We start from the raw sequence: 27,841 nt of genomic DNA, 5'->3' as shown, positions 1-27,841 counted from the left end.
TTATACTCCTACATCACCGCCTGCACCCCCCAAAGTCTCCAACAATTACGTCTCTATCCAGATCACGAAACCAGAACAGTCCGGCGTCTGCACGATCTGTCGATCCGGGACTCGAAACGCAATTTCTCAACAACTCACGTCTCTATCGGCAAAAGAAACCTATAAAATCCATCGTAAAACCACCCCAGAGCATCAATCACACAGAACTCCTCCCCGAAAAACTTTCTCCCCTGCGCATCTCGGCGGCTCCCCTCACCCCGATCCAACTCGCCGGCGGCCATGTCGCAGCCGGCTGCCGCCGCCGTCGCGGCGCAGCCGCAGGGGCAGGCCCCGGCCGGGCGGCAGGGAGGCGGCATAGGGCAGAGCCTCGCCGGCATCGTGCGGATGGCCGTCTTCTGGTACTTCGCCTCCAAGTTCTTCGGGCCCAAGCGCGCCCCCACGGACCCCGGGATGGTCATGTCCAACCTCTTCCAGAAGGGAGAGCCCATGGTGAGAACGCCCCACCCCCAGAACTGCGATTTTGGGCATAGCCAGAGGAGGCGTGTTAGGTTTCTCTGGCGGTTTTAGAGCGGTTTATTGTAGTCTTCCAGTAAAGGGATGGTGGCTTCGCACTTATGCAGTGCGGACAATTGGGTTCTGTTTGCTCCGATGCAAAAATTGTGTAGGGTTTTATCAGTATTTTTTTACCGCGATCTGGAACTTTCCTTTTTTGTTAATAGCTCACGGATGCTTTAGCACATGAGAACGTGTTTGGGCTATTTAGTATAGTTGCGAGGAGCTGGTTTTGTCAGTAGTGTGCGAAGGCACTGTTGTTTGTCTCTCTGTGTTGGTGGCTGTCCAACAAGTAGTATCTCAAGTTTGTTCTGAAACAAGTAGATCGCGTGTGATAGCAGTGTCCCACAGCAGTGCGACTTGATTTGCTCTGAAAAGGTCATGTGTTTGGGTATGTTAGTTCGGTGTGTTAATTGTGTGGATCTCATCTCAGGGAGCCATGGGAGTCTAAACTTTCTCAGAACTAGTATAGAGTATGCAAAGGATAAAAGGAAAGGTATATATAAAGTGTCTTGACAATTTAGACAATGTGGTGTAGCCGTGTAGGGTATGCTTCAAAATTGAGCTGATGTGAAGACGTTTGGTGTTTGAATTGTGTTGCTGTCTATGATAGGGACTTGTTTTTGAAGCTTTTGTCCACGATGGAGTTGAGGATGTCACAATACGCTTAGACGGTATGGAATGTACTGTATCTTTGTAATGGAGTTGAAAACGTCACAGCATCCATGGACAATATCTCTTTTGGGTCTGTAGTGTAGAGTTTGGTGGGTGAATATTGTCTGGACTAGGTGTTTCGAATCAAAGCAACTGTATATAACTTGTACAGTAATTGCCAGGTTATTTATTTGGCAGGGAAGTGATTTTCTGGTTTTTAGCGTGCACACTGATCTTATAACTTGGCGTGTCTTATTATTTCAAATATTTGATGAAGTTGGTCGAAACCCTTTATTGGTCAGATTGATGAGTCAGTGGCTTGTGGTAATGTTTTATGCAAGTACTAATATACTCCCTCCATTCCATAATTCGTGTCACAGATTTGGATGTATCTACACACATTTGGATGTATCTATGCACAGAATGTGTCAAGATACATCCAAATCTGCGACAAGAATTATGGAACGGAGGGAGTAATTAAGTTATAATGATTTAAATGTGGTGTCACCCAGTTAATTAAACCAAACTAACGGAAATTACTGGATTAAGTTACATTCCTTGGTAGTGCCACCCAATCTTTTTTTACACTATGGAAGCGGTTGGAATCAAACAGTAGTCTTAGCTATTTGTGTTATCCTAAACACAAATTGAATGGTGGTTATGTTGCTGCAGGATATGTGGATGTATTTATCTGAGAACGATAAATTCAATGACTTCAGCAATGAAGAAGCACTCGTCTGGCATGAAACAAACATACCATATGCAGTCTGGAGTCCTACCAGTACCAGAACGCACTCACTGACATACTATCCATCAGAGGTAGGATATTACTTGTTGTAATTTACAAATTATGTTATAGTTATATGTTGTTCGCTTGCCTAATTTTGTCTCGGTGTATATTACTTCCATAGGCTCTCAAGCACAATGGATCTCTGTATGCTCATGTTTACTTTGCACGTTCGGGTTACCCTGTGGACCCTACCGATCCAGAATATGAGCAAAAATCTGCATTTGGAAGGACACATCGTAAGCTTATTTTTCATCTCAACCATCCTTTTTAACAATTGCATGTTTGTGTGAAATTGCTCACTACATTATTCATGTTTAGCTATTGTGGCATACTTGCGGAAATCAAAAACTGGTAATAAGAAGAGCTTGCTTGGAGATTCGAATGAGTCTGAGGAAATACCACCGTCTAAGGTCTTCGACCCCATCCTTTGTTATTAAGACGCTATGAACTAAAGATTTCTAGTCAAGCAATAACAGAATACAACATCTGATTTTTGCAGGAGAACATAGAATCCGAAGACAAAGAGGATGGCCCAGTCGAATATATTTCTTACTGGAAACCAAATGTGACAATAAATCTCGTCGATGACTTCACACGGTATGCACAAGATGATATATACTTATCAGTTCCAAGTGTACTATATTGAGAACCACATTTGTTTCAAAAGTTAATTCCTGTTGGCATGATTACTACCTTTACCTCCTCGTCAAAAAATGTGTATTAGTTATTAACTTCTTGTATAAGGAATTGCATTGCTTCATTAGTGTGCATTCTTTCAACACTGGTATAATTAGATGACATGCCTCAGTTTAGAGTCAAGAGAATCTGATCCGTTTTGAGTGTCTCTTATAAGAAGAGGGAGAAGGGGAAGGCAATATAGTTGATTAGTTGGTGCATTTGAAAGAGCCATATATTTGATCAAACTAGGAGAAACTCTCGTGCATCTGCATGTTTTTTTTAAGTAAGGGCAGGCGCTTCGGCATATATCAAAAATTCAAAATGCAATATGCATGCTGATACAGTTGATGTAAATCATAAACAAGCACGGCTAAGCTATGTGGTCAGATATATTTTTAAATTATGCTGAAACTGGCGCTACTAAATTATGTGTTGGCTGTGTTTTAGACCTTTGCTTAATTAATTTATGTGCGTGTATCCTCATCCCAGCTTCTTATTTTGCACCACAGCCATTCTTTTGGTATATGTTTTTTTTCTTACAATAAAGAAACTCTTGCGAAACTTTTTGTTCCTAATGTCATGGTTTGAGTTCTTTATTGTTGTTCATCTTTCTTACGATTTTTAAATTATATTTGCCCTTCACATTTTACAGGTATCCCCAGAACAATATTCCTCCAAATGTTGCTCCATGTATCCTTCAACTGTAACAGTTAGTGTATGTTATATATGTTTTGCTACAGCTTTATCATGAACGCACATGTTTTATGCTACTTTGTTGTCATTATCATGTTACCTTTGTTCCGAAATATAAGCCAGTTTAGCTTTCTAAAAAGGCACATATTTTGGAACGGAGGTAGTATTTAAACAATTTTGTACACATGAAGACCATTTGCAAGTATCCAACTTCACATGGAGCTAAATCATTGTTCAGTATACTTTAAATGATTAACAGCTGTTTGTATTGAGGGAGGATTGGTATTCCTTGACAATAGAGATACAGATTTGAATGTGGATCCAACTACAAGCAGCTACTATCCCACTGTATTCTTCAATGAATTTTGGCTGCTGAGAGACAAATTGACAGCACTCAATGAGACTGTGAAGGAACTGACCTTAAACCTTGAAGTTAGTCCTATTAGCATGACCAAGTGGCAATTATTTCTACAGATTGAGCAGTCTTTCCAAGTTCATCGTAGCTATGGAAGTATGCTTGAAGGCGAGGCTGATGAACTCAAGGTACAATATTGATATTCTAAACTTTACCCATGCAGATTCTGGCTTTTTTAGATATGTTGTGCCCTAGTTTGTTCTGGAAGTGAAGACCCTCACCGCCTTTATTCTTCGTGAGATGCCATTAGTATATGTTCTTTTAGTACCCTGGAAACAGTTGCTTCTGTCATAAACCTACTCTGCTAGTCAGTCTCCTGGTTACATATTTTTACTGACCTTGGACTTCATAAACTGCAGAGGGTTTTCCTTGAAGGAAATCCATATCTCCTCGGATTGACCATGATTGTATCTTTGTTCCACTCTCTGTTTGATTTCCTGGCTTTCAAGAATGGTAAGTGCATTGCATGTTTTTCTTTTATATCGTAAATATCAGTATAATCCAACCCTGACTCCACATGTATTGACGATGTTTGACATTGATCAGATATCCAGTTTTGGAATAAGAACAAGTCCATGGAAGGTCTATCGGCAAAATCTGTTGTTCTGAACTTCATTTGTCAGCTGATTATTTTCTTGTACCTGCTTGACAATGATACTTCATGGATGATCCTTGCTAGCTCTGGAGTAGGTGTGTGCATTGAATTTTGGAAGATCGGGAAAGCGATGCATGTCGAGGTAGACATTTATGATATTGTCATCTATCCACTATCCTGTTATGGCCATTGTATTATTTGGTTCTGTCAGTATCTTACTAGCGTACAAACAGATGCAGTCTGCTTAACATGTAATATTATGCATGAAACGGAACCTATCTGATCCTAGTTGTCTTCACCTGAAAAGCAAGTACTTTAAACAGTGAACTAAATGCTGAACTTTAATTGAAATTTCAAACTCATGAATGAATGTGTTAAGAAGCAAATTATGTAGCATTAATTCACTGCGAGTTTCTTTCTCCTCATTCGACAAAATTATTAATGGGATTAGAGTTGTCTGAGCATTTGCCAATGTGCATTTATTAAAAAAACCTTGTCTTGGTGATCAAGAATCATGTTTCAGCTAACTCAGGACTAGTGCCAGCATTGATCCTTGACTTTTGAAGGCAGACAGATGTCATAAAACCAGTGTATTCTCTGCTATGAGATACAGTTTGTGACAAGCTACTCTTTCCTGATATGGATATGCACTTTACATTTCTTATGAGCTCATTGATATAGAAATCTCTTACATTTCTGATGATTTTTTCTTTTCTTTTCTTGGGTTGATTTGTGAAAATATTTCTTTGTTTGAATCCAGATCGACAGAAGTGGAAAGTTTCCCATGCTGAGGTTCCGGGACCGTGAGTCATACGCACAGAATAAGACAAAGGAGTATGATGCGATTGCAATGAAGTACCTTACCTATGTACTTCTCTTCCTTATGGTTGGCTTCGCTCTGTATTCACTGAAGTATGACAAACACAAGAGCTGGTACTCATGGATACTCTCTTCCCTCACAAGTTGTGTTTACATGTTTGGTAAGCAATTATTTCAGCATTCTACGCACAAATTCACTAGGCTAATTAGCAACAGAACTTACATATGTGCCTCTAAATTTTTCAGGTTTTATCATGATGTGCCCACAATTATTCATCAACTACAAGCTACAGTCTGTCGCTCATATGCCATGGAGACAGATGACCTACAAGTTTCTCAACACTATAATCGATGATCTTTTCGCATTTGTTATTAAGATGCCATTGTTGCATCGTCTCTCAGTTTTCAGAGATGGTAAGATGAACTATCATTGCTGATAACAATGGTTGTACATGCCAGCAATCTAGTCTTTTGACAGATAATTCATGTGGTTGCAACCATAGGCCGTTAATTGACAATTTCTGCTTGCTATGCAGATATTATCTTCTTGATATACCTCTACCAGAGGTGGGTATACCCAGTTGACAAGAAGCGTGTCAACGAGTTTGGCTTCGGAGGGGAAGAAGAACCAGCAGCGCCCCAAACATTGGAAGGAACAGATTCAGCAGGGGCAACCCAGCAGATCGAGGGCGAGGCTGAAACCAGCACAGAGGATAAGAAGACGAAGTGAGCGTATGTTGGGTCCGCTCGACACAGACACATCTTGGCAGCACTAGCCATTTCTGACACTGGGCACAAGTTTTCGGTCTGCCAATTCGGACTTCGGACTGGCTTCACGCGTTGACCATAAGAAAAAGATGTAACAGGTTTAGAGTGGGCGCATCGACGCAAACACACACGTAGTCTTTGTGCCATTTTTTTTTTGAGTTTGTTTTTTTATGCTTAACAACAGCAGTTTCTAGATGGATCTTCAGGATGCTTGTTTAGACATGTTCATGTATAAGTTTTGCCTGGCTGGAAAAATCCTATAACACCAGTGAACTAGTTGATTTTTGTCGTTCCATGCTTATTATCGCTGTAATGTGCCTGCCCAATTCATGCCGAATGACCGAGTGTTTTCGGTGCACCACCACATTCCACCGTGCATAAAGTTGACGATGGAATATCCGTGGACATGTGGCGTGGTTCCTAGCATAATGGGTGACTAAACAAGGCTATTTTAAAAATGATTTTGAAACTAACTATTTTTCATGATGCCTTGTTCAAATGTTGATTTGACATGACATGTGGTTGTAATTTGGTGGCACAAATCTTGGCTGAAAGTGTCTTGAGTGCACCAACATGGTCCATAGCCCACATGACTAGGGGTTTTAACATATAGGATAATTTCTTGTTTTACAAAACCATACACGTCCCTGAAATCACGGAAGCTGAGAAAACACGGGCCAATCCTGTCTGACCATAAATGTTAAAACTGACTGTCTAAGCCAATCCCTGACTGTCTCGAGTCCTGCTACCAGTCCTAATCTCTCTCCCCATAAATAGAGCTACCAATTCTGTTGTCTCCTCACTCCTCAGGTTCAGCGCTACTATTTTTTATATGTATATTGTCCATCAAATCTTCATTATTAGATTATAAACATTATCAGATCTATGTAGTTTTTACGCTCTCTCGCCCACAGTGAAAGGATTAAGCAATAAAAGTTGGCTATATGATAATTTGGTTCATGTGCAAAAATACCTCTCAACTTTTCAGATGCCTAGTTATGCTATTGTCATTTGCATGAAAATTGATGATAGTGAATGGAAAATTCGTGGAAGTTTGTGTGATTTTTTAGTTGCTTTTAGCTGATATAATTTCCTCACCGTATGCATCTGGATGTAAATGTGAAACCGTGTAGCTTTGTGCTATAAATCCTGGATATAAATAACTCACGGCGTTATTATGCCAATAATTATTTCGTTTTTGAGGATGCGTCAAGCACGTTGAAGTTTTATGTGACTTTCAAGAGCTTTTGTGACAATCTTATGAGCAGATAATAAATTGCAGATTTTAACTTTCTTTTTTACTTCGACTATAGTTTCACGAGCTGGAGCGTGGATTGCTGACATGAGTTTACGTTAGTTGTCTGTATTTTTGCTTGACTGGTAATCGGACATTGTCATTTTAAGTTTGGCGTTCGGGTAAGTAAATTTAACGTTGACAATCACTGTTACGCCATTGTTCTTAAAATTAACTCTTACGTCAATTAGTTTGTAGGTAATTGATCGATCGAGTCATGGAGCTAGCTACCAGGTTTCTTTACTCGATCCCTCCACTCTGAACTTCTGAAGTCATTTTATCTCTAGAGACTTGCTCTTACGTTAATTAGTTGTAGCTAGCCGGACGTTGGAGCTGGCAGTTTTCTTTTACTCGATCCCATCCCTTTTCAAATAGCTTTGTTGTGTTGGTCTGTCCTTTTTTTTACGTCACATGCATGTAGTGGACTGGCTACGGTTGCCTAGTGCCGCGCGTCCGCACGCTGTGGCCTAAACTTACGTAGCATGCAAAGGTTTTTTTATGTCGCCAGGAGGCTACAGGCGCGCGGGCCGCTTTTTGCATATCGCGGCTGGGAGTCGGGCGGGGTGCAGAATAACTATTCTGCTCCCAGGGAGTCAAATAGCTATATATATATATATATATATATATATATATATATAGACAAAACTATATGTATGTGTGGTAACTGTGGCGACCACATCTGTCACCGTTCACCACCTCTGAGATTCGTGCAAGCAATGAGAATTATTGTCCATTGTTGCATTTTTCATTTGTGGTCCATTGCTTCAAAGAGGAAATTACTGAGATAGCTTTTTGGTGCTCAGTCTGTCGTACTTACACGGACCACTTTTTACCTCCTGCGCCGCGCGTCAGTTCAGATTTAGACCACATCGTCCGGTCCATACCCATTCACAATCTCCCATGATATTAATACCAGTGACTCGGCCAGATCAATCGCAAATAAAAAAATAGCTCGGCCAGATCCAACCCGGCTCGATCCACTCCGACCACAGCCGCCTCCACCATGAACGCCCCTGACACGAGGCCACGCATCGACGGGCAGGGTGGAGGCAGTTGCTCCGCTTCGAGCGGCCCGACCATCCCCTGCCGCGGCTTCGTCCGGCGGCGGCCCGGACCTCCCCTGCCGCGGATCGATCGGCCATGGCATGCCCCGCCCCTGCCACGGGCCCTTCCGGCGGCGAGCACGAGGAACCAGGGCGGCGCGCGCGAGACGTGCCGGCGGCGAGCGGGGACACTGGGCAACCACCGCACGCAGACCTGGCTGCCTCTCCCCACCCTCTCCATTTGCTGCTCGCCACGCCTGTCGCCCAGCGTCGTCGCCACGGCTCTTGCACCGGCCGGCCACCCAAGCGCCGCCCACAGCGACCCCCGGCCTGCGGCACCTCCGGAGCCCCTCCCGGTGCCGCCCCTCGATTCAAGGCCACAATGGACCGGGAGCTGCCCGAGCTTCCCGACGCCGCCGTGGAGTCGGCGACCGGCCAACACCACTGCTCGAGCTCCCCAATTTCATCGCCCGGGGCTTCGCAACGGAGGCCACGCATCTGGGAGGAAAGGCTGATGGACTTCGTCAACGCCATCGTAAGAAGGAGCACCGGCGCGATTCAAAGGGGGTTGCGGGAGGCCAAGACCGAATCCGAGCGGAAGATCCATCTGGTGGAAGACAAGTTGGAGGTTGCAAGTTGCGATTTGTCTGAAGCCATTCGCGAGAGGGATGGATCAAAGGGGCGACGCGAGCTGCATCTTGCGCACCCCCCACTTGGATCCGCTCCCAACCCATGAGGTGTGCTCGTGCCTGATCCGGTCTCCACCGCCGCTCCCTCGGCTACCTGCAGCGCGGAGCCTCCAGCTTCGGAACAGTCGCCCCGTCCTCGACCTCCAGCCTGCCTCTATTTTCGGGAGGGCGTCCGTCACCACCGGCCGCCCGGGTGCATCCACCGCTCGGTTTAGCTGGATTTTTCAAGTGCTTGACGACCTCAGTAAGTTTCATAATAATAGTCGTGGTGTTTTGCATGTGATTTTCTAGGACACGAGTTGGTTTATTAATGCTCTGTATCGTTTTGCTTACGGCAGTATTTCTCATGGATTTGGGAGGAACTCGTGATGGACTTCGTCAGTGGTCTGCAGGGCTGGACGAGGGCACCCTGGCACAGTTGTTCCGGAAACCTTGACATCTTAGAAACCATAAGGCGTCCAGAAACTAACTGCCAATCAATTTCATGTGAATTTTTTCCTGCAGAAGTTAGTTCTGAAATGTAGACCGTGATTCTAGTTCCATGTATTTATGTCTGTCCAAAACGTGCCCTCGCTTTTAACCTTGCTAAATATTTTGAATCACCTCTATGCACTACCCTTGATGTCAGTTTTCTGTGCTTGCCAAACGTTTTAGTGATAATTACATTTTACATGCCGAGGTGTCATGTTTGTTGCTGCAGAGCTTATAATTTGGTCGCATTGGACTAGGCCTTTGTAAACCTGGTCTCTGAATATGTTGCTTGCTTCTCCAAATTACATTATAAAAGAGATTTAGGTATCATTTTTATAGTTGTTTTCTCTCAATGCACGTTAAGTACAAAGATATTGCTTCAAAAGCACCCATGCGTGCTACTCGTTTCTAGTTGCATGGAGATCTTAAGCATACACTTGAGTTGTGATGAGTTTTCTCCTAGACATCCTGTGTAAGATCTTGACACATTTGACATTGTATTTGCACATCCTTCGTCTGCCTTCTTGTTTTTGATGCATGGCGGATGCTGCTTGATGGATTTTTCTTCAGCGCAACATTTGTCTCCAACTTTTATTTCAGTTTACGGCATTCTTAAGATTCACATGTTCCATTTACCAATTTCTTTCTTGGTTAATTTGTTTTGTTCGTTTCAGTCATGTCTATGTATTTGTGTATTAGACGCCTATTCCTTTTCCCTATCTATGGTTGTGTTCCTATGGTTTATCTCTAGGTGCTTGATAAGTTACGACGCGTTGCCTTACACTGCTGGCATCCTTTTGGCTGTAGGTCATATTCTGGAAGCAAATGATCGCGTGGTTGTTTGCAAGGCATGAACAATTATTCAGGTGCTGGAATCTTACATCCTGTAGGAACCGAATAAGTTGAATACTATTTGAGTATTTGTAGGCACTGAATATTTAAGCACATTAGCTAGTTCTTAGCCAAATTAAACCTGTAGTTGACTCATTAGCATGTCAATAGGATGCACTGGTAGATGCAAGGTTCTCTAAATGGACACTAAATACTTTTCCTTGAGCTTATGTTGGAAATTAGTGATTCGACCTAGGTACTACTAACTCCGAGAAGGGATCGACCTTGGTTCAAACATTTTTCAGTAGGGGTGTTTAACATGCCGGATCAACACTCTGAACCTTATAAATGAATACTTTTTGAGTGTCATGATTCTGTTTCTTTTGTTCAGTTGAAGTAGGTCCGATAACACTCTGAACCGTATTGATGATTTGGGTGATAATCCCATGGATTTTGTCTGTTGTTCTCAATATGTCAGTCGTGACTGAAAATGAACCTGAGTGCGAGCACCCAAAATCATGTATGAATTTTTTCTCATTCGAAATTGCCAATGCAAAGTTGGTTCATGCTCCGATTCCGTTTCATGGTCGTCTTATTCTGAAATGAACACAGGTGCTTAACAATTCAGTGTGTGGTGCCAATTAACAATTCAGCACCAGGTTCATAATCATCAGGTACATATGAAAGTACGTAACCATTAGGCTACTGGTACTTGCTGACAGGTGCTAAGATACATAACCATCAGGCTTATTCTTTTTGTTTACAAAGCTGCTGCTTGCACTTGGGACAACTAATCTAAATTACTTAAATTAGTACTTCCATCACAGTTCAGAGTAGTTTTCTTAAAATAGTACTTTCAGTGCTGAATCATATGTTTGAATATCATGGGTACTTAACAAATAACTCTGAGGTTCTTATTCAGTACCTAGCTAGAGATAATCAAGTACCTCTATTCATGGGTTGTTTTTGTGGGCAACATGGGTACTGAAAGTAAGTTTGGATGGTGCTTGATGACTGAAATAATTTCTAGATAAATAGAGTTACTCGGAAAATAATTTAAGTGATCCATGATTAACCGTCGATGCACAGGAAAGTGAGATAGTTCAAGCAAGGTGCTGAACTATGTCTACTACATGTTATTATTCAGTACCCAGTTTGAGATAACCAAGTACCCAGTTTTTCTCTTTCCTTTACATGTTTCCGATGCTATTAGCAAATGGCACTAGTGCACAACTGAAAGTCTTTAGAAATTAATTTCTGCCACTTAACTCTAGGTACTAATCGACTACCCAATTACTTTCCGGGGCTGGCAAACTCAACAACCTGTTATTGGCCATTTGTATTTAGCCAGATTCTGATATGGTGTTCGATAGGTACTTACCGCAGTTCGATAGTTACTTAACTGCTAATGGGTGCTGAACCATTTCATCTAGGGTGCTTAACAAATTACTTTGAGGCGCTGAATCATAATTGGTTATTATAGATATTACCGGGAGTTGCTTAGAGGTCCTGAACCATATGGGGTTTAACAATTTGCTTTGAGGTACTGAACCATATTGGGTCCTTAACAAGTTGCTTTGAGGTGCTGATTCGTATAGGTGCTTAACAATTTTATCTCAGGTGCTGAATCAAGTGGTTTCAGGTGCTGAGTCATTGATCTCCTGGTACTGAATAATGTGTATGGAAATAAGATTCAGTTTTCACATTTCCTCGCTGTCACCTGTGTATGTATGCTTCAGTGCCTTATGTACTGCTCCTGTTTCATTGCTTGTTAATTCATGCATGTAGGTTCTGCACACTTGACTATACTTTTACCTTTTTGAAAGACGTGACATCGCTTCTGTTTTGTGGACTTCAGACTTGTTTATCTCATTTCACTGCCTGTTGACTGTATAAGTTTGGACCGAACGGTACTACTGAAGATTTTTGTTCTCTGATTCACTACTGAAGTTTGGACCGAACGGTACTACTGAACATTTCATTTCCTTTGGACTGAATATGGCAGGCCTTTAAGAAACATGCCTACATACATGTAAGATGAACCATTTCCTTTAGACTGAATAATGTAGTTATCTGTCAGTTTGTCATATAGTTATGCAGGTTTCCGATGGTTTCGAGGTTGACCAGCCACGTGCGAGCGGCGTATTCTTTGCATATGTGTTGTCTGGTTGTCCAACTTTAGTAAGCTCATTATGTTGCTCGCTGTTGGTGCCAAGTGCACCTTATATGAGTGCTTAAATAACAATTGCTCTGATGTGCTTAACTTTTTGTCTGGAGGTGCTGAATCATATGGGTACTTAACAAATTTATTTGGGGTGCTGAATCAGTTTTGGTACTTGCAATTTTTTTTAGAGATTGATGTTCTACTTGGTATTTTGGGGTGCTTAACAAATTTCTTTGGGGTGCTGAATCAACCGATATCATGGTCGAGGGTGCTGAATGGCATGCCTTGTGTATGGTGCATATGATGACAGGGTGGGGTTCTTGATTTGATTTTGAATGTTCTTGCATTGTTTATATTTATTATGGCGTCTAGCATTTGTAGGTACCGAATCTGTACCTGAGCGAACCTCGTTTATTTTCGTTCAGTTCTGAATTCTACTTTCGTCATTACCTGAGCGAACCTCTTTTATTTTCGGGCCAGATTAGATACTTTCGTGTGTATGCTTATCGGAAACCACTCACAGATCACATTTTTTTGCAGGTGACATGTTGTGGGTGATATTATGGCATTATCCATTCATCAGGCTTTTGGTACTTAATGACTGACTACCAGGTTCGGAATCCTTTATCTTCCCTTCTTCTACTAGCTAATCTTACGAGTTTTTTTTACGGGGAGCTAATATTACTAGACTGCGTAAGCACAGCTGCTGTCGGAATGCCCTTGGTTGCCTTCTTCTCGTCCTTAGCTAGTTCTGTGTCCACATGGATGCATTGGATGAAATGGAAGGGGATGAAGTTGAAGCCCTCGACCTGCAAAACAATTGATGACATTGTACATTCACAACAACCGTAGTTAGCACAAACTCTGAATTCGCAGCTGGACACCATAAAATATGACCATATGTTCTAGGTACCGAATCATATGCCTTGAGGTGCCTTTTGGTACATACACACTCACAGTCAATCGGCTGTTACCTTGGGCTTCATAGCTGGGACACAGTTGATCGCTCCTGCTCGATTATATAATGGCCCCAGTGAGTAAGAAACTGATTATTTTTTCTATATGGTTAGATAAACTGATCGATGATGGAACGGAATCTGCTATGACAATGCACTTTTGGTGGTTGTGGATTTTTCATCATTCAGTACTTGATTATATTTCTGTCCGTACCTGGAGTGATACTTCTTTCGTTTGGGAGTAACTCAAGTTATTTGGATCATTTGTGGCACTAAAATCAATTGGATGCCACTAAAATGCATATTCTGTTGCAGACATTAGTCAGTGATCACTTTTTTAAGGTTGCTCTAAAATATATATAAATGATGTCAGGAGTTTTTTATACTGTCTTTTACCATTCAGTTCCTGGATCAATAACTGTCTGTACCTAGCTGACCCATGTTTTGTTTGTGAAGAAAACAAGGACTATCGTTCATATTTCTTTCCTAAATTTTTTGGAGGCCACTAAAATGTCCATATATTCTTGCAGGAGACATTTGCAGGGTCGGGATTATGCATGCGACTTCTCCCAAAGAGGAATCTTTATATTACTTGGTACCTAATGGCTGAAGGCCAGGTTCGGGATGCTGTAGCCAAACAAGTGGGCCGGACGTCGCATGTGCTGGTACCGAATACAGTTTTGTCAGCATATGACGCCAAGCCCATCGAGGCGTTGGGCTGTTAAGTACCTCTCCACTACCTCTCAGCCCAATGCCCCGGCTGGGTACCTAATAGATTCAAAATTTGAATCATTGGACTGCCAGGCCCATGGTCTGCGATGGCAGGGGCGCGCAGAAGGCCCAGCACAGGACGCAGTCAGCATTTTGTTGTTTTTCACTGCTTTATGTGTACTGTTTTCAAATGAAACTGTTTTTGAATCTGACCACAAGCAGGGAAAAGGTAGTGTACAGTCTGAAACTTTCCCATATTTGTAACCGGCTGAAACATGGCAGGGCATGCACATATTTTGCAAAAATGCTTTGATATATAAGAAAAGAAGTGGTGGTCCAATCTCAGTACTGATCTTGATGTGTTTGTGTGGTGATAGATGCGGTCACCCGGGTACTAGTGCATACCAAATGCCTATATATATATATATATATAGAGACGCGCTATTTGACTCCCAGGGAGCAGAATATTATTCTGCACCCGGGTCGAACAGTGCTCGAGTCTCCGGCCAAGGCATCCGCGTCCCGCACCTGATCCCGCGTGTTGTAAGAAAACTGCAGCGCTGTAAGAAAATTATGTCCAAAGCCCGAGCGGCCGAACTGCCCCACGCGGCCACGAACCCGCACCCAAATCCCTGTGGCGTGAGAAAACTGCATGCGTCGTAAGAAAATTATGTCTTCGTGCCAAACGCTACCCTTCGTAATGTGCACATCAGGTAAAACAAAGTAGGTCTGACTTAATGCGATAATTTAAGGCCAGCTCCATGAGCCATCAACCATATTAAAATACTGCCAATCTGTGCAAATCGACATTAGAAAATTGTAATTCCCTGAACGTAAGAGAACTTAACTTTAGCAATTGGCCTATGTTTATTTGTAGAAATAATCTACGGCTTTTTTCCAATCAACCTTTAGCTCTACAAAAAAAAAACTTTTGATCTGCTAGCAAGATAAGAGGTCTTCTAAAATTGGCCGACATAAGAATTTTGAGAACCAAGACTTGTACATCGGTTCCTTCTTCCAAATATATTATGATGTCACACAAACGTCCAGCCACATCAAACATGGTGGACAGTTGGACAAAATAAAGGCAGTACAACAATTTAGGATACACTTTGACGGACGATGCAAATACAAGGATCAGATCATGACCAAGTGTACATTGCGGTGGCGGGGACACATGAATATTCAGCTATATACAGAAGTGGCACTTAAGGCTAGAGAGATCTACTACGAAAAGAATACACAGGATATGGGTGTATACCCAGTAATTACATGTGAAGCTACTTAGTGTATACTCACGCATAAGTCATGTTAAACCCTGACAAAAGAAACTGCAGCTTCATATCACTTTGCTTACCACCGTCTTCCTTCACATCAGTAGATGCACAAAATGGAAATTCATTTGACACTCAATGGAGGGGGACATACGCAGCAGTAGGTGGGTCAAATCCAATTGTAAATATACCCTGTTTCTTCCATGCCCAACAACGCTCAAAGATAACTGAGGTGGGGTCATCCAGATCAGTAACATGCTTTCCCAAAACATGCCAATGACTAGCTGCACAAGGAAACAAAAAACACATAACGTACCTAAGGTATTTTATAAGAGAAATTTCAGTAAAATTTTGCTGCGCCACATGTACCTTGTTCATTACATAAAAGGTCAAAACTTACAATGATACAAATAATTGTTATATATTTTTATTAACAGAGGTTGCTTTCATACACCAAGACAAGGCAATTAACAATACATAAGTCCAATTAAAAGACGCAGAGTTTAAACATCTCCATTAGTTTAAACGAGCACACCTCAAAAGGTGCAAAATATGCTAGTGTTGCAAAAATATTTAAATACACCGGTACATGGGACCTAGCTACTGCTGAACTACAAACTTCAGAATATAATCTTCCAATACAGATAAATAGATTGAGTTGTACAGAAACTGTCATACGATTCCGTACTTTATTACCCAAGCAATCTATAGACTGATGCACGTGAAGACATGACATCCAGATTCAGAATTTAGTTAATTGATAAGCTTCTAGTCCAAAATAAATGTATTGATAAGCTAAACATAAATTAGCAAATGAAAAATAATAACATAACCTTAGCTCCAAAAAGGCACGATGGATCAAAATGTTACATCTCACACAATAAGAAAAACAGCTAATGGGAAAAAACAGATGCAATGGATGAACAGCCCAAAAACCCTTTCCCCATGAATACTTATCCCAGCATGCATATGAATCCTGCTCAGTATCAAACACAAACTCTGACTCTGTCTCATATCGTTGTAATTACTAGGCATACACAAATATTGGTACTTTAACATAGAACCTAGCTGAGCATGCCCACTAGCACTAGATTGGAGATAACGTTGCAGACAAGAATTTAAAAACATGCAGAATAACTTATCCCAGAATTCATCTCTTGTAGCAAAAATTATTACATCAAGTAAAACTTAACAATTACGAAGCAATATGATGCAAAACTGGAGAAAGAACCATCACTTACTCATCCAAATTGGTAGAGATGGGGTGGTACTGAAGAGTACCAGGGGCGAAGAAAGAAGCAGCAAGCGTCGTACCCTGGTTGCAGTCCAATTATATCGGTAAAGAAGAACATGATAGAAAAAGATTACACCCTCCAAGCAGCCTCCCACCAGTGTTGAGATGATTTAAATCACTAACAATACAGGGCAGTGCTTGTGCCGCGGAATAACGAAATATACAATAAACTTTGTATATTTGAGAGTGAATACGCCAGGCAATTGTAAAATATACTTATTTAAGATGGCTTAGTCGAAAGCTAGCTCAACTCAAATAAAGATGGTGTGACAATGCAGTACATGAACAATGATTTTTTTTCAAGTATAGATCAAGAGTAAAAGATAATTAAGCTTACAAGGGTTGCAAAATATTCTTTCAGACATATTATATAGTTTTGATTATAAACATAGACCAAACAAGATAAACGGTTCAAGTGGAACAAGGTATCAGAAAAGTGAAACTTCAAGCATAAAAAACTATGTTATGAGCTTCGTTTAATTAATAATTCTTAACCACAATGCATTTCAGAATGCTATTACGTAACCAGTAAAAATTGCTTTCAATTCGGTACTTTCACATAGAACCTAGCTAATCGTGCCCACTAGCACTAGACTGGAGCCAACAAATTAAAAATTACGCAGAAATACTTATCTCAAAATCACTTTTTACAGCAACAAAATTACGTCAAGTAAAACTGAACAATTATGAAGCGAAAAAAGGATGCACAATGGAAGAGAAAACCCGTTATAAGTAAACTTACTGCTGAACACAAACCGTCCAACCAAAATGCGCAAACGAGTCTCTATTGAAAGCTAGAAACATATTTGCAATTTGTTTTTTTAAGAGCATATTTGCAATTTGCACTTAGGGACTAATAATTAACTCACCATCAGGCTGTCATGAGTAGAGTTCTGACATGTTTAGTATATCCTCATTGAAGAATAGTCCTCTAAAACTACCAGACCATAAGCAGCCTGCTGAATCAAAACAAAGTCCAAATCTCACCCTAAACCGTAAGCTACCGTATGGATAGACCGATGTGTTTCATCATGAAAAATCACAAAGGAGGAATTAACTTTATGTCATGATAGTGCAGGCTAATCGCTTTGTTTTATCATGCATGATAAGCTGGGTTAAAACAAAGTTCCGCAGAGCTTGTAGTATAAGTTATGTCAATGCAAGAATTCTCAGTGCCGACATAAAATAACTTATGTCCATGTAGTTCTTGCTGGCAACGAGACATAAGAACCACCCATGCAAAAATAAGAACTAGCGTCATGGTTTGATGCATGACTGAATGGCCCCATATACAGCTACATAATTCATGGCCTCATGCCCATAAAACAAAAACATTAAAACAAAATAAAATGCCATCTATGGTCAATGGCCAGAAATTGGAATATCATCTGTTGTAATTTGGCCAGATTTAAAATACATTTGGCATACTGAATGTCTAAATCTATATTTGTCCGTAAGGCCAAATCTACTAAGGCTGGGAGCATGATCAAAGTTGTCTTTGATAATATCTAATAACTAGTAATCTTTGATAATATGGAGAGTCCCTACAGTCCAAATGATCATTCAGAAGTTTGAGGAATATCCCTGACCTTGGGAGGCAGCTGAAGGTTGGAGAACTTGAACCGGATCTTCAGGTCGGGTCGAAGGTTAGAGCTCAAGGTACAGAGGTCGAGGTCGATTTCAGCGGCTAGTGGAGGTCTGAGACCTCAGGTACTGGTGGAGAACGAGATCGCAGGAAGTCCGCCTACTCGATCCAATCCGGAGACGAACACGTACGAGCTGCCACTTCTCCAGCCGCGGCAACAAGGCGAGTCCATGCTCAGGTTGCTGCTAGAATCCTGCTCCCAACGTTTGACCAATCAAATTGGGAACAATAAATTTTGACGAAAAGAGGTGAGATGTCGGGAGAAACTTGCTACCGGCTGTCCTCCCACGAAATGATGCCGATTGCCGCCGACAGTCCGACCGCCGTCAACCGACTGGACGCTTATATCCGCCGCCACCGCCGGACGACGAGATGAATCGCAGAAACGCACGCAGCCGAGGCCACCTGCTCGACGCCTGCCACTCAGCCTCCCGTCGCCCGCCCGCCGCTCAACCTCTCACCAGCCGCCGCCGCGTTGACCCGCTCGCCGATGTCCGCAACCAGCGCCCACCGGCCACGACGCCGCCGAGACCACGCGCCGCTCGCCTAGCCACCGGGGCCGTCCGCCGGCGTAATCCGCAGCTGCAGTCGCCCGCTCACCGGCTGCAATCCCTCGCCGCTCGCCCCGAGCCGTCCGGATTCTGAACCGCCCGCCGCACACCAGCTCTCGATCTCATTCGGAAAAATCTCTGGTCGTAGCCCCTCGTACCACACGACCAAGGGCAAAAACCGTCAACGTAAAAAGAAAAGGAAAAAATACTACGGTGCAGAAGGCTGGGCCGCAAAAGGTTCAGGGCATGTGGTCCGGCTCGGTAAACTGACCCGGGTGTAGAATTACTATTATCAAATTGTATTATTATTATCAAATTTACGACCTAGGGACACGCGCAAGCCCTATGAACTGGGACGGAGGGAGTATTCAGGATTATTTGATGATTATTATAAGAGAAATCTAATTTTCATCCGAAACGTCTAAGCCAATAGAGCCTATTTGCTAGTTAGGGAGTCGTGGGTTCCTAGGTCAAAACAGTAGCTCACTTACATAGTCACTATGCAAAATATAAAGTCCAAACTTATTAAGATACTAGGCTATAGAAGACTGCCTCGGTGTTATCATAGCCTTTATGTTTACTTTATTGCATCCATGTGAACCTACTTTGTTCATGTTGTATTTCTATCGCGTTAGATTATTAATTTTATGAGAGTTTTGTTAAACTAGTTTTGTCAATTATTTTTGATTGTATGGCTTGCCGGCCTAACTTGTGCTTATACATATTCAATTAGTTTTGTTTTCGCTCTGAGTCCGCTCTATTTTTGTTTCGAATCTGCTATCTTGTATATATTTATTTGAACCTGCAATCGATCGTTAGTATAATTCGCTTCATTTTTTTTTTTAAATGCACCTGATACGGTAACGACAGAATCCAATTCAATCCGATCTGATCCGATTACATCTTCTCCAGGGCAGGATGTTCCTATACGTGCGGTGTGGTTTCTTGCATGGTGTGTGACTAGTGACAAGTGACACTACCTTAGAATGACCGCACCCGAGCACAACCCCGTACCGCTGGTGGTGTGGATTGACCGATGATAGAGTGGCATGGATGAGGCAAGGGGCCGCAGTGCGCGGCGGAGGTCGCCTCCGTGTAGGAAGGGTGGCCGACCCCCTCGTCGTGCCCGCGCCCTTTGTTGATCTCTCGCCTTGGTGCCATTGACCTGAAGGGCGTAAAGCAGCTACTCCACGGTTACTATTGGAGTCACAAACGCTAGCTCTGTAGTGGGTTGGCACCCAGACATCGCCGGTGCGACCAATAAGGCCGATGACAATGTGATTTTAAAGTACAGATCTCCAACAGAGGAGAAGGCGATCGTGCGTAAGCAATTTGGCATGCCCGCAGGCTATAGTAGGGACCGACGGCCGGCGATTCACAGCCAAGATTTTGCTTCAGCTTATCTGAATTTTCTCGGTGCGCCTCCAGTAGGCAAGTTGAAGGAGGTTCCTAAGACAAGGGTTCGTTTGTCTCGAACATTTTTATGTAGTTATTAACTCCACTATTATTAGTCACCCACTAGCTACACAAAGAGACGGTTCCTCCGACGAAGTAACCAATAATGCAAGGTCGACAATAGTACAAGACACGATCAGCCCTTCTAGTACTTGGGCTAGCTGCACTACCCATCTCTCGTTCTGCATGTCTTCAAAGCGAGCATGATTTTCTGCACTAGGATTAGGACATAAAGAAGGCCACAAGAATCGGGCACATGCCGCGCTGCTGCTCCGTTCCGATCGATCGACGGATGTTGTTGGCGCCCATGCCGCGCTGCTGCTCCGTTCGTGGACAAGCCGATGCGGCGCGGCACACAATGCGCCGTCGGGCTCGCCGTCGGCAGACCGGCCCGCGCGCCGGCTGTGTGCATTGTACAATGCATGCATCTGAGGTTTTGGTCGTTAGGGAGAGATACCTTATTGCGTGCATCCATGGCCTGTGAGCATGCCTAAGTGGGAGACCGGCTGCCTGTCAAACCCAAGCGGCAAGCTAATGCTGTCACCACTAAAGCTTAATTTCGTAATCATTCTGCTTACTATGAATCAGTTTCGTATGATATGACATGTGAGTCGGATGTTTGCCGGTTGGAACAATTTTTGTACGAGTATTATTTTCTTTCTAAGTAATATGGAGTTGCCATTAGTTGTCTTAGACAATAAGATCCTCGATGGTCTCTGCACATGATGCACATATACACGTACATGGTCAAAATTGGGCAGGCCACATTCATGTCTGTAGTTTCAAATTCAGCTTACACCATGCCAACAAATGACACTCCGTGGCAGCAGAATGCCACAATGGGCACGCAGGATGTACTGACAACGACCACACGAGTACACGAGACATCATGCTACTCTCACAATCACAAGCCGTACGTCGGCGGATCCATCGAACGGAAGACACGTATGTAATATTTGTACAGGGATTTGGCGCTAGTGGCGGTCGAATTATCCAATTGAACAAGTGGCCACGAGGCCCAAGACTGTTCAGGTGCTCCTGCCGATTTGCAAATGCCAAATGAGCCAGGTTAATCCGCTCGTTTCAGAGGTCGTTTTCTCCGACCTTCGCATGCGATTTCTGTAGATGCTTTGTCGGCACCTTAATTCCTCAACGGGGGATTCTCCGTTTGAGAGGAGCTAAATCATCCTTCGTATTTCGTTTCTGGCCACGCAATGTTGGTTTTGCATCCCACTTGCCAAGGAATGTCAAGACGCAACGCCGTAAGGGTCGAATGCTTGATCGATATGTTCCCTGTAGCCCATGAAACATAAATCAGCATAAATTTGCGGCTAAAAGAGACTGGATTTGTTCCATCCCGTGTGCGTGTGGTGCAGACCAGCAGATGGTGTGACACAAGATGCCAGTTTCCATTAGTACTGAATAATGAAAATCGCAATATATGAACCATGGACGATAAAATCAGCATAAGTTTGCTGCTAAAAATGACTGGATTTTGGACTGGAGTGAGGTAAGAGAGGGTAGGAAGAATTAACACTCGATAACCAGCTAGATCGATCGCCCTAATTCTCGCCCCTGCTTTCTCTGCAGCTTGAAATGAAATGTTCAGATACCAAGCAGCCAATGAAAAATATTTGAAGCTTGTCAATGGATTCACCAATGCCTGCGCCCCACTCGGCAGGCATCAAATCAATCGCGAGTCTCCTCGCTGTTCACTTGTCAAACGTCGGATTCCCTCGACACTACCAGCATGGCAACACGTCACCTCACCAACTGGTTGTTCTCGTTGCTTTGGGCAGATTGATGCAACCCCGGTCCTGGGAGTCCAAATTGTCATGCCGAGGTATGAAAGTCTCCTGCGTCTCAGGGTGGAAAGGAGGGCGTAGTTTGTCTTGAGCCATATCTTCTATGTAGTTTTTCCCCGGTTATGTGCATGCATGCGTGCGCGACTGCATTATTTTCCTTCCGTTTGCTGTTACCAAAGACAAACAAAGAAAACAAAGGGTCAGTTTGGTTGCTCGCGAAGTGGTTTCCTGGCTCGGTAGTTTGGATTCCCACGTTTTTCTGCTTCTTTGCTTCGCACGATTCTCAAAGCACCGTAGAGCCTGTATGAGGAGGCACGCTCGATTCAAACGTTCCTGGCAAGCCAAGCTCTTCTTGCGTTCACGGGGAAAATTTGCGCCGAGCTAGTGCGAGCGAGAGATGGCGGGAGTTCGTGCGCGTACGAGGAACTCCCGCGGGAGAAATTCACTCACCTCCCGCCGAAACTCAGCCCCTATTTACACCGCCGTGCCTCACCGCAAAATCCCCCGCCACCATTTTCCCCTTTCGAGCTCTTTGTCTAGGCCAGCTGCTCACCGATAAGTAAGTAAGCGGCTGCATCTTCTCCGGCCGGTGTAGCCCCATCTCAGCAAGTAATCCTCCTCTTCCTCGCAGGAATGTCGACTTTCCTCACCTCCTCGTACTGTTAGATCCAAGTGAATAATATAGAACCCTAGCTTAGATCTGTTTGCCCATACTTTTTTTGCTTAGATCTGGCTAGTTTGCTTAGATCTGGAGGTTGGTCATGCTATATCTATAGTTTCTTCATGAAGCATCTAGTATTGACAGATCAATGTCTTCTGCCTGTGTTCGTTGCAAAGTGTGATCTTCATTGATGTGTAGGCCACATATACGTGCAATAGTTGGTACGAGGATTGCTTCTACAATGTTTATGTGCTCTTCTTGTACTAGCTTTGGACTTATACATGCTAGCAGACAAACAAGATTGTTACTAGTGTTCTCGCCTGCAAGGTGTTTGATGCGTGATATGTTGTAAGTTCTTGTTATTGTTCTTATCTGCAAGGTGTTTGATGTGTGCTATGTTGTAAGACCTTGTTAAAATGATTGCATGTCAGATGTTTGATGCCTGCTATGTTGTAACAACTCGTAAATATGCTTGTCTGCTAGGTGTTTGATGCATGCTATGTTCTAACAGATTGGTAATTTGTGGTCTCGTACTTTCATTTGTGCTGTAGGAGAAGGAAAACTCGCTAGATCTGTCTGGCGAACTCCGTGATGCAGGCGGAGGCGGCGGTGCGGCTTCAGTACAGGTCGATGTCTGGAAAGTGTTGCTAGCTGATGAAGAAGAACATCATGACATATCTACCTGCTCTGTCCACGTTCGCTTTGAACAATGTGTGTGATCTCACCAACAAAGGGGTTAGAGTGAACCTTGGATTCAAGGTGAAGTTTCTGAAGGATGTTACCGATTTTGTTCTCAGGTAATGTGGTCGTGTAGTTGCACCGGAGCAGATCTACAATCATCTTAGGCACTGGAGAGCACGTTGGGCCCGTGTGAGCAAGGTCAAAAGGCTTGAGGGCATGCGCTGGGTGGAAGAGACCACATCAATCATGATGGACGATGATGCCTACTTTGCCCACATCAAGGTTCGATCAATGCACCTAATTTTGCAGTCATGCACTCAATCGTAAACTTTGACAAGACGAACTAACTCTCTTCTTGTTTGCAGACTCACCGTAGAGACGGTGATCTCATCAACCAACCCATAGAAAACTATGCTCAGATGAAGATGATCTATGTGGGCATGTTCAACAAGCACCCATCTGTCCCACTGCGATCGACCGTGCTCTTAGCCACCTCATGGATCTCAAGGCACAGGCTACCTTGCGATGAGCCCTGAGTGCAGGATGTCATGGTTTACTGCCTTTGTGAAGAAGTATTACCTTTGAGGAGCCAGGGTATTGGGTTCTTGATGTGGTGCTGTTCTGGTGTTGATGACGATGATGTATATTTGGGAGTAGCTAGGTTTGATGAAAACTGATGCTAAGTCTGTATATTTTTGGTGGTAGATAGGTATGACGAGGAGGTATATACTAACCCTGTTGTTCGTTGAATTGTGGTGCAACGATCTAATCCACTGCTAGAACTATGTTTATATTGCTCTGCCTGAAATGCTACTGTGTCGAACACCTTATGTACAGTGCTAATCATTTTGGTAAGGTCACCACGAAGCGGACGTGGTAACCGTATGCGGGAAAAAGGCTCGTAACCAAACGCAGGCCAAAAACGTGAAATGGAAAAAGGGCCAAACCAAACAACGGGATCCAGGTTTCTGCTAGGATGCTCAAAAGGCCTTGTTGGCAACCAATCTTGTTGCACAACGTGACTATGAGGTTGCATTACCTCCTACATCTTCTACGGAGCCAAGTTTCACTGAAGCAACGAAAACGTCCAAGCAATCAAACAAGTCCAAAACCCTACAGTGTTTGTTGTATCACAGAATGAGCTTTGACGTCGCTTTGAGATCAAGTAAGCCGTTATTTTATCAAGTTTATCCACTTAAATCCAGATTACGAAGGAAATGACATAATTCTAGACATAGAAAATGATAATAATAAGAATAACCCATCAAGTGCTAAATATTTTAGGACAAACCCAATAGAATTTATTATTTTTTCTTCTCCGGAATGGGAATTGCTCGGCTTCTGCATGAAGAGATGCATATGAAATATATTTCTATATTTTATGACGCACACTACCGCTCTTAATGGAATTAATGGCGATAGTCGTACGCTCTTTAGTAGGTATGTGGAATGTGTCAACAAAAATTGCCAAAATTTGGATGATTCAAAACAAAATTTGCTATTACGGACATAGTCATTGCTTCTAGTGGATGATTTTGCGGCATAATATCGAATAACGGATTACTCCTTCCTGAAAGATGCACACAAGTTTAGTATGCTATTATTTTTCCAAACAATGCAACTATTGACCTTGACAACCTCGGTGTGGAAACAAGTGGAGAGTTGCCTACTTTGTATTTTTCTATCAATATTGAAATAGTAGATGTTCTGCAAATTGGAAATCCCGCTACCAAAAATAAAATACTTAGGAGGTATCTCTATGAGATCTAGATATTATGAAAAGTTATTAATTATGTAACATATGGTTGTGTGACCTAAGTTCCTTCTATCATGTGATTAAATTGTTGATTGCTTGTTTATTTTAATTCTAATGCAAGTGGAAAAATGGTTACATATATCACATGTATCTCCCAGCGGGGTCACATTTTCAAGTATGCGAGAAATGTTGTTGGTATATCTAACAAGCATGATGTTGTATCCAAAAATTCAAATGTGAAGTGTGTAACTTCACTAAGATTTTTGTAACTTCTCTATTTATCTTGTATGAAATAATAAATAATAGTGCAATATGTTATACATGCGATGATGCTTTGAATGGAATTTTTATTTTCCTGTTTTTGTGTAGTATTTGTTAGTGATTCCTTTCGGGCTCATATTAACTTGTTGAATGTGGCCCAAGGTGCAAACTAGAACAATTAAATTTTGTACTAACTTTTATACATTTTAGAAAACATTTTTCATGTAAAAATCGAAAGAGTATATGATGACGATGGGACTCCAAGTACAGAGTATATGATGACGATGGCCCAAGGTGCAAACTAGAACAATTAAATTTTGTACTAACTTTTATACATTTTAGAAAACATTTTTCATGTAAAAATCGAAAGAGTATATGATGACGATGGGACTCCAAGTACAGAGTGTTGTGTCAGCAGAGTATTTTCCCCACAAGGGTGACTCGAGGGTTTATATCGAACTCTCGGGGAACTAGATAAAGAGTATATTCTTCTCCCTTCTTCTAGCAATCATGCAAGTAAAATAAATGCCTTGTGTCCCAACTCCACCGTGTGATTGTCAAGCATAAGGTTTCGTGTAAGTAAATAAATACAAGTAAAAATAAAGCAAATAAAACTAGACTAGATAAAATAACTAAGTAAAAACCGTAAGGGGGTTGATTTGTTTTTGGTGTTTTGGATGCAAATAAGAAAAGTAAATATTTTTCGTATTTTCGGATTAAAATAGTGTAACAAATAGAAAACTAGATAAAAGCAATATAAATGTGTTTCTTATGATTAAAAGTGGACTGGGTTCATGGGTTCACTTGACTATTCTCTCTTTAAGTTGTGGTGGACAAATAACAATTCATCAATGAGATATGAAGGTGCAAATAATAGTATATGTAAGATCAAAATTAATATGGGCATCACGTCCTAACATAGAGATGATGCAACACATCTCTCTTATACTCCACAAGAAAGAAACTTCATCAATCTTGTATTAAGAATTAATAGAGCATAGCCATAAGTACATTGACATGAAGTTTGAATATCAAATATGCTACCTTGAACAAACAAGATCATCACTATTGTCACGTGACGAACATAGCACATGCATTCACTTTATCCCTAGTTAGGTAGCAAAAGAAAACAAAAGTCAAAGCCATAATAGATCTTAAACATATTGTCACTATCCAATCACTAAAACCATGCTACTCCATCTAACACACATCATCCCACACACGATCTTGCATAGATGTTGGATCAGAAGAAATACTTAAGAACGTGGTACATAATATGCATCTATCAATACATCTTACACATAATATGACCAGATCTCATAGCACAACATCATAGAATAAGGATCCACAACATAGGTATTATAAATATTGCCATAATCATGATGCAGCTCACATGGTACTAAGAACTATGAAGAACATGAGAGAAATAGATCAAGCTACTGCCACAAACCCGTAGTACAGAGGTGGACTACTCTCCCTTAATCATGATGATGATGATGAAGACGTTGGAGAAGGTGGATATCCCTCTGGCAGAGTTTCCCCCTCCAATCTTCTCTGCAGCAACATCCGTTTTTGTGTTTCTATGTTTGTGCGGCGCTCTCCTCCCGAGAACTCTTCGGGGCCACATATATAGTGATTTTTAGGTCAAAATACGTCAGTGGACGAAAGAATCCGGGAGATCTGGACGATCGACGACTGAAAGAGCCAGGGTGGCAGGCCCTCCCTTGCTGGGCGCGTCACCTGGTCTCTTTCGGCCCTTAGGCCTCCCCAGGTGTGCTTCCAGAGCCCAGGGTGCTTCTCCCGATGAAAAAATGATGCTCCAAAAATCTCATGTTAATTTAGCTTCGTATAGATCTCTGAAAGTGAAAAATACAGAAAACAGGTTTTCCTGTTCTGCAGAGTTATAAATTAAATAAAGGGGATCATTGGTAAATCCCATAAATCAATGTAACACGTGGTATTATCATGATATATGTTGCAAATATGTGGGAATTCAATATGATAAAGGACAAAGTTCATGTATGCATTTTACATGCATCAGTATAGTTCTTTATTATTCTATTTATATAGTAATCACATCATGGTGTTTTTTAATTCTAAGTTTATGTTTTTTTATTATAAATTTTTTATGTATATATTCAAATAAACAAGAATTATGCTAATTTTTTACTATATTTTATAATAAAACTGCGTTCTTGTATTGTTTTGAAATTTTATAAACTTCATAATGGATACACATTTAGCAATGATATATGTAGTGTACAACCTAACAATTATCTTAATACCAATTTCTACGTTATAACCAAATAACCATATTCGCTGATCTTCTAGATTA

The 27,841-nt window shown here is 42.0% G+C and overlaps 1 protein-coding gene across 1 annotated transcript; it reads left to right on the top strand.

Annotated features, from left to right (window-relative positions):
• Positions 1-264: 264 nt before the first annotated feature.
• On the top strand, positions 265-6,012 carry LOC124673928 (CLPTM1-like membrane protein cnrB). The gene is made up of 12 exons (XM_047209975.1): positions 265-489; positions 1,879-2,025; positions 2,118-2,232; positions 2,315-2,406; positions 2,496-2,593; positions 3,327-3,364; positions 3,675-3,910; positions 4,142-4,235; positions 4,329-4,519; positions 5,138-5,357; positions 5,443-5,610; positions 5,733-6,012. The coding sequence occupies exons 1-12, from the start codon at positions 280-282 to the stop codon at positions 5,924-5,926; spliced, it is 1,803 nt and encodes a 600-aa protein (XP_047065931.1). The 5' UTR covers positions 265-279; the 3' UTR covers positions 5,927-6,012.
• Positions 6,013-27,841: the final 21,829 nt, after the last annotated feature.

Source organism: Lolium rigidum, chromosome 7, assembly GCF_022539505.1.
Source record: "Lolium rigidum isolate FL_2022 chromosome 7, APGP_CSIRO_Lrig_0.1, whole genome shotgun sequence".
NCBI lineage: Eukaryota > Viridiplantae > Streptophyta > Magnoliopsida > Poales > Poaceae > Lolium > Lolium rigidum.
The sequence above is the reverse complement of the archived record's forward strand: the minus strand, read 5'-3'. Positions and strand labels throughout refer to the sequence as shown.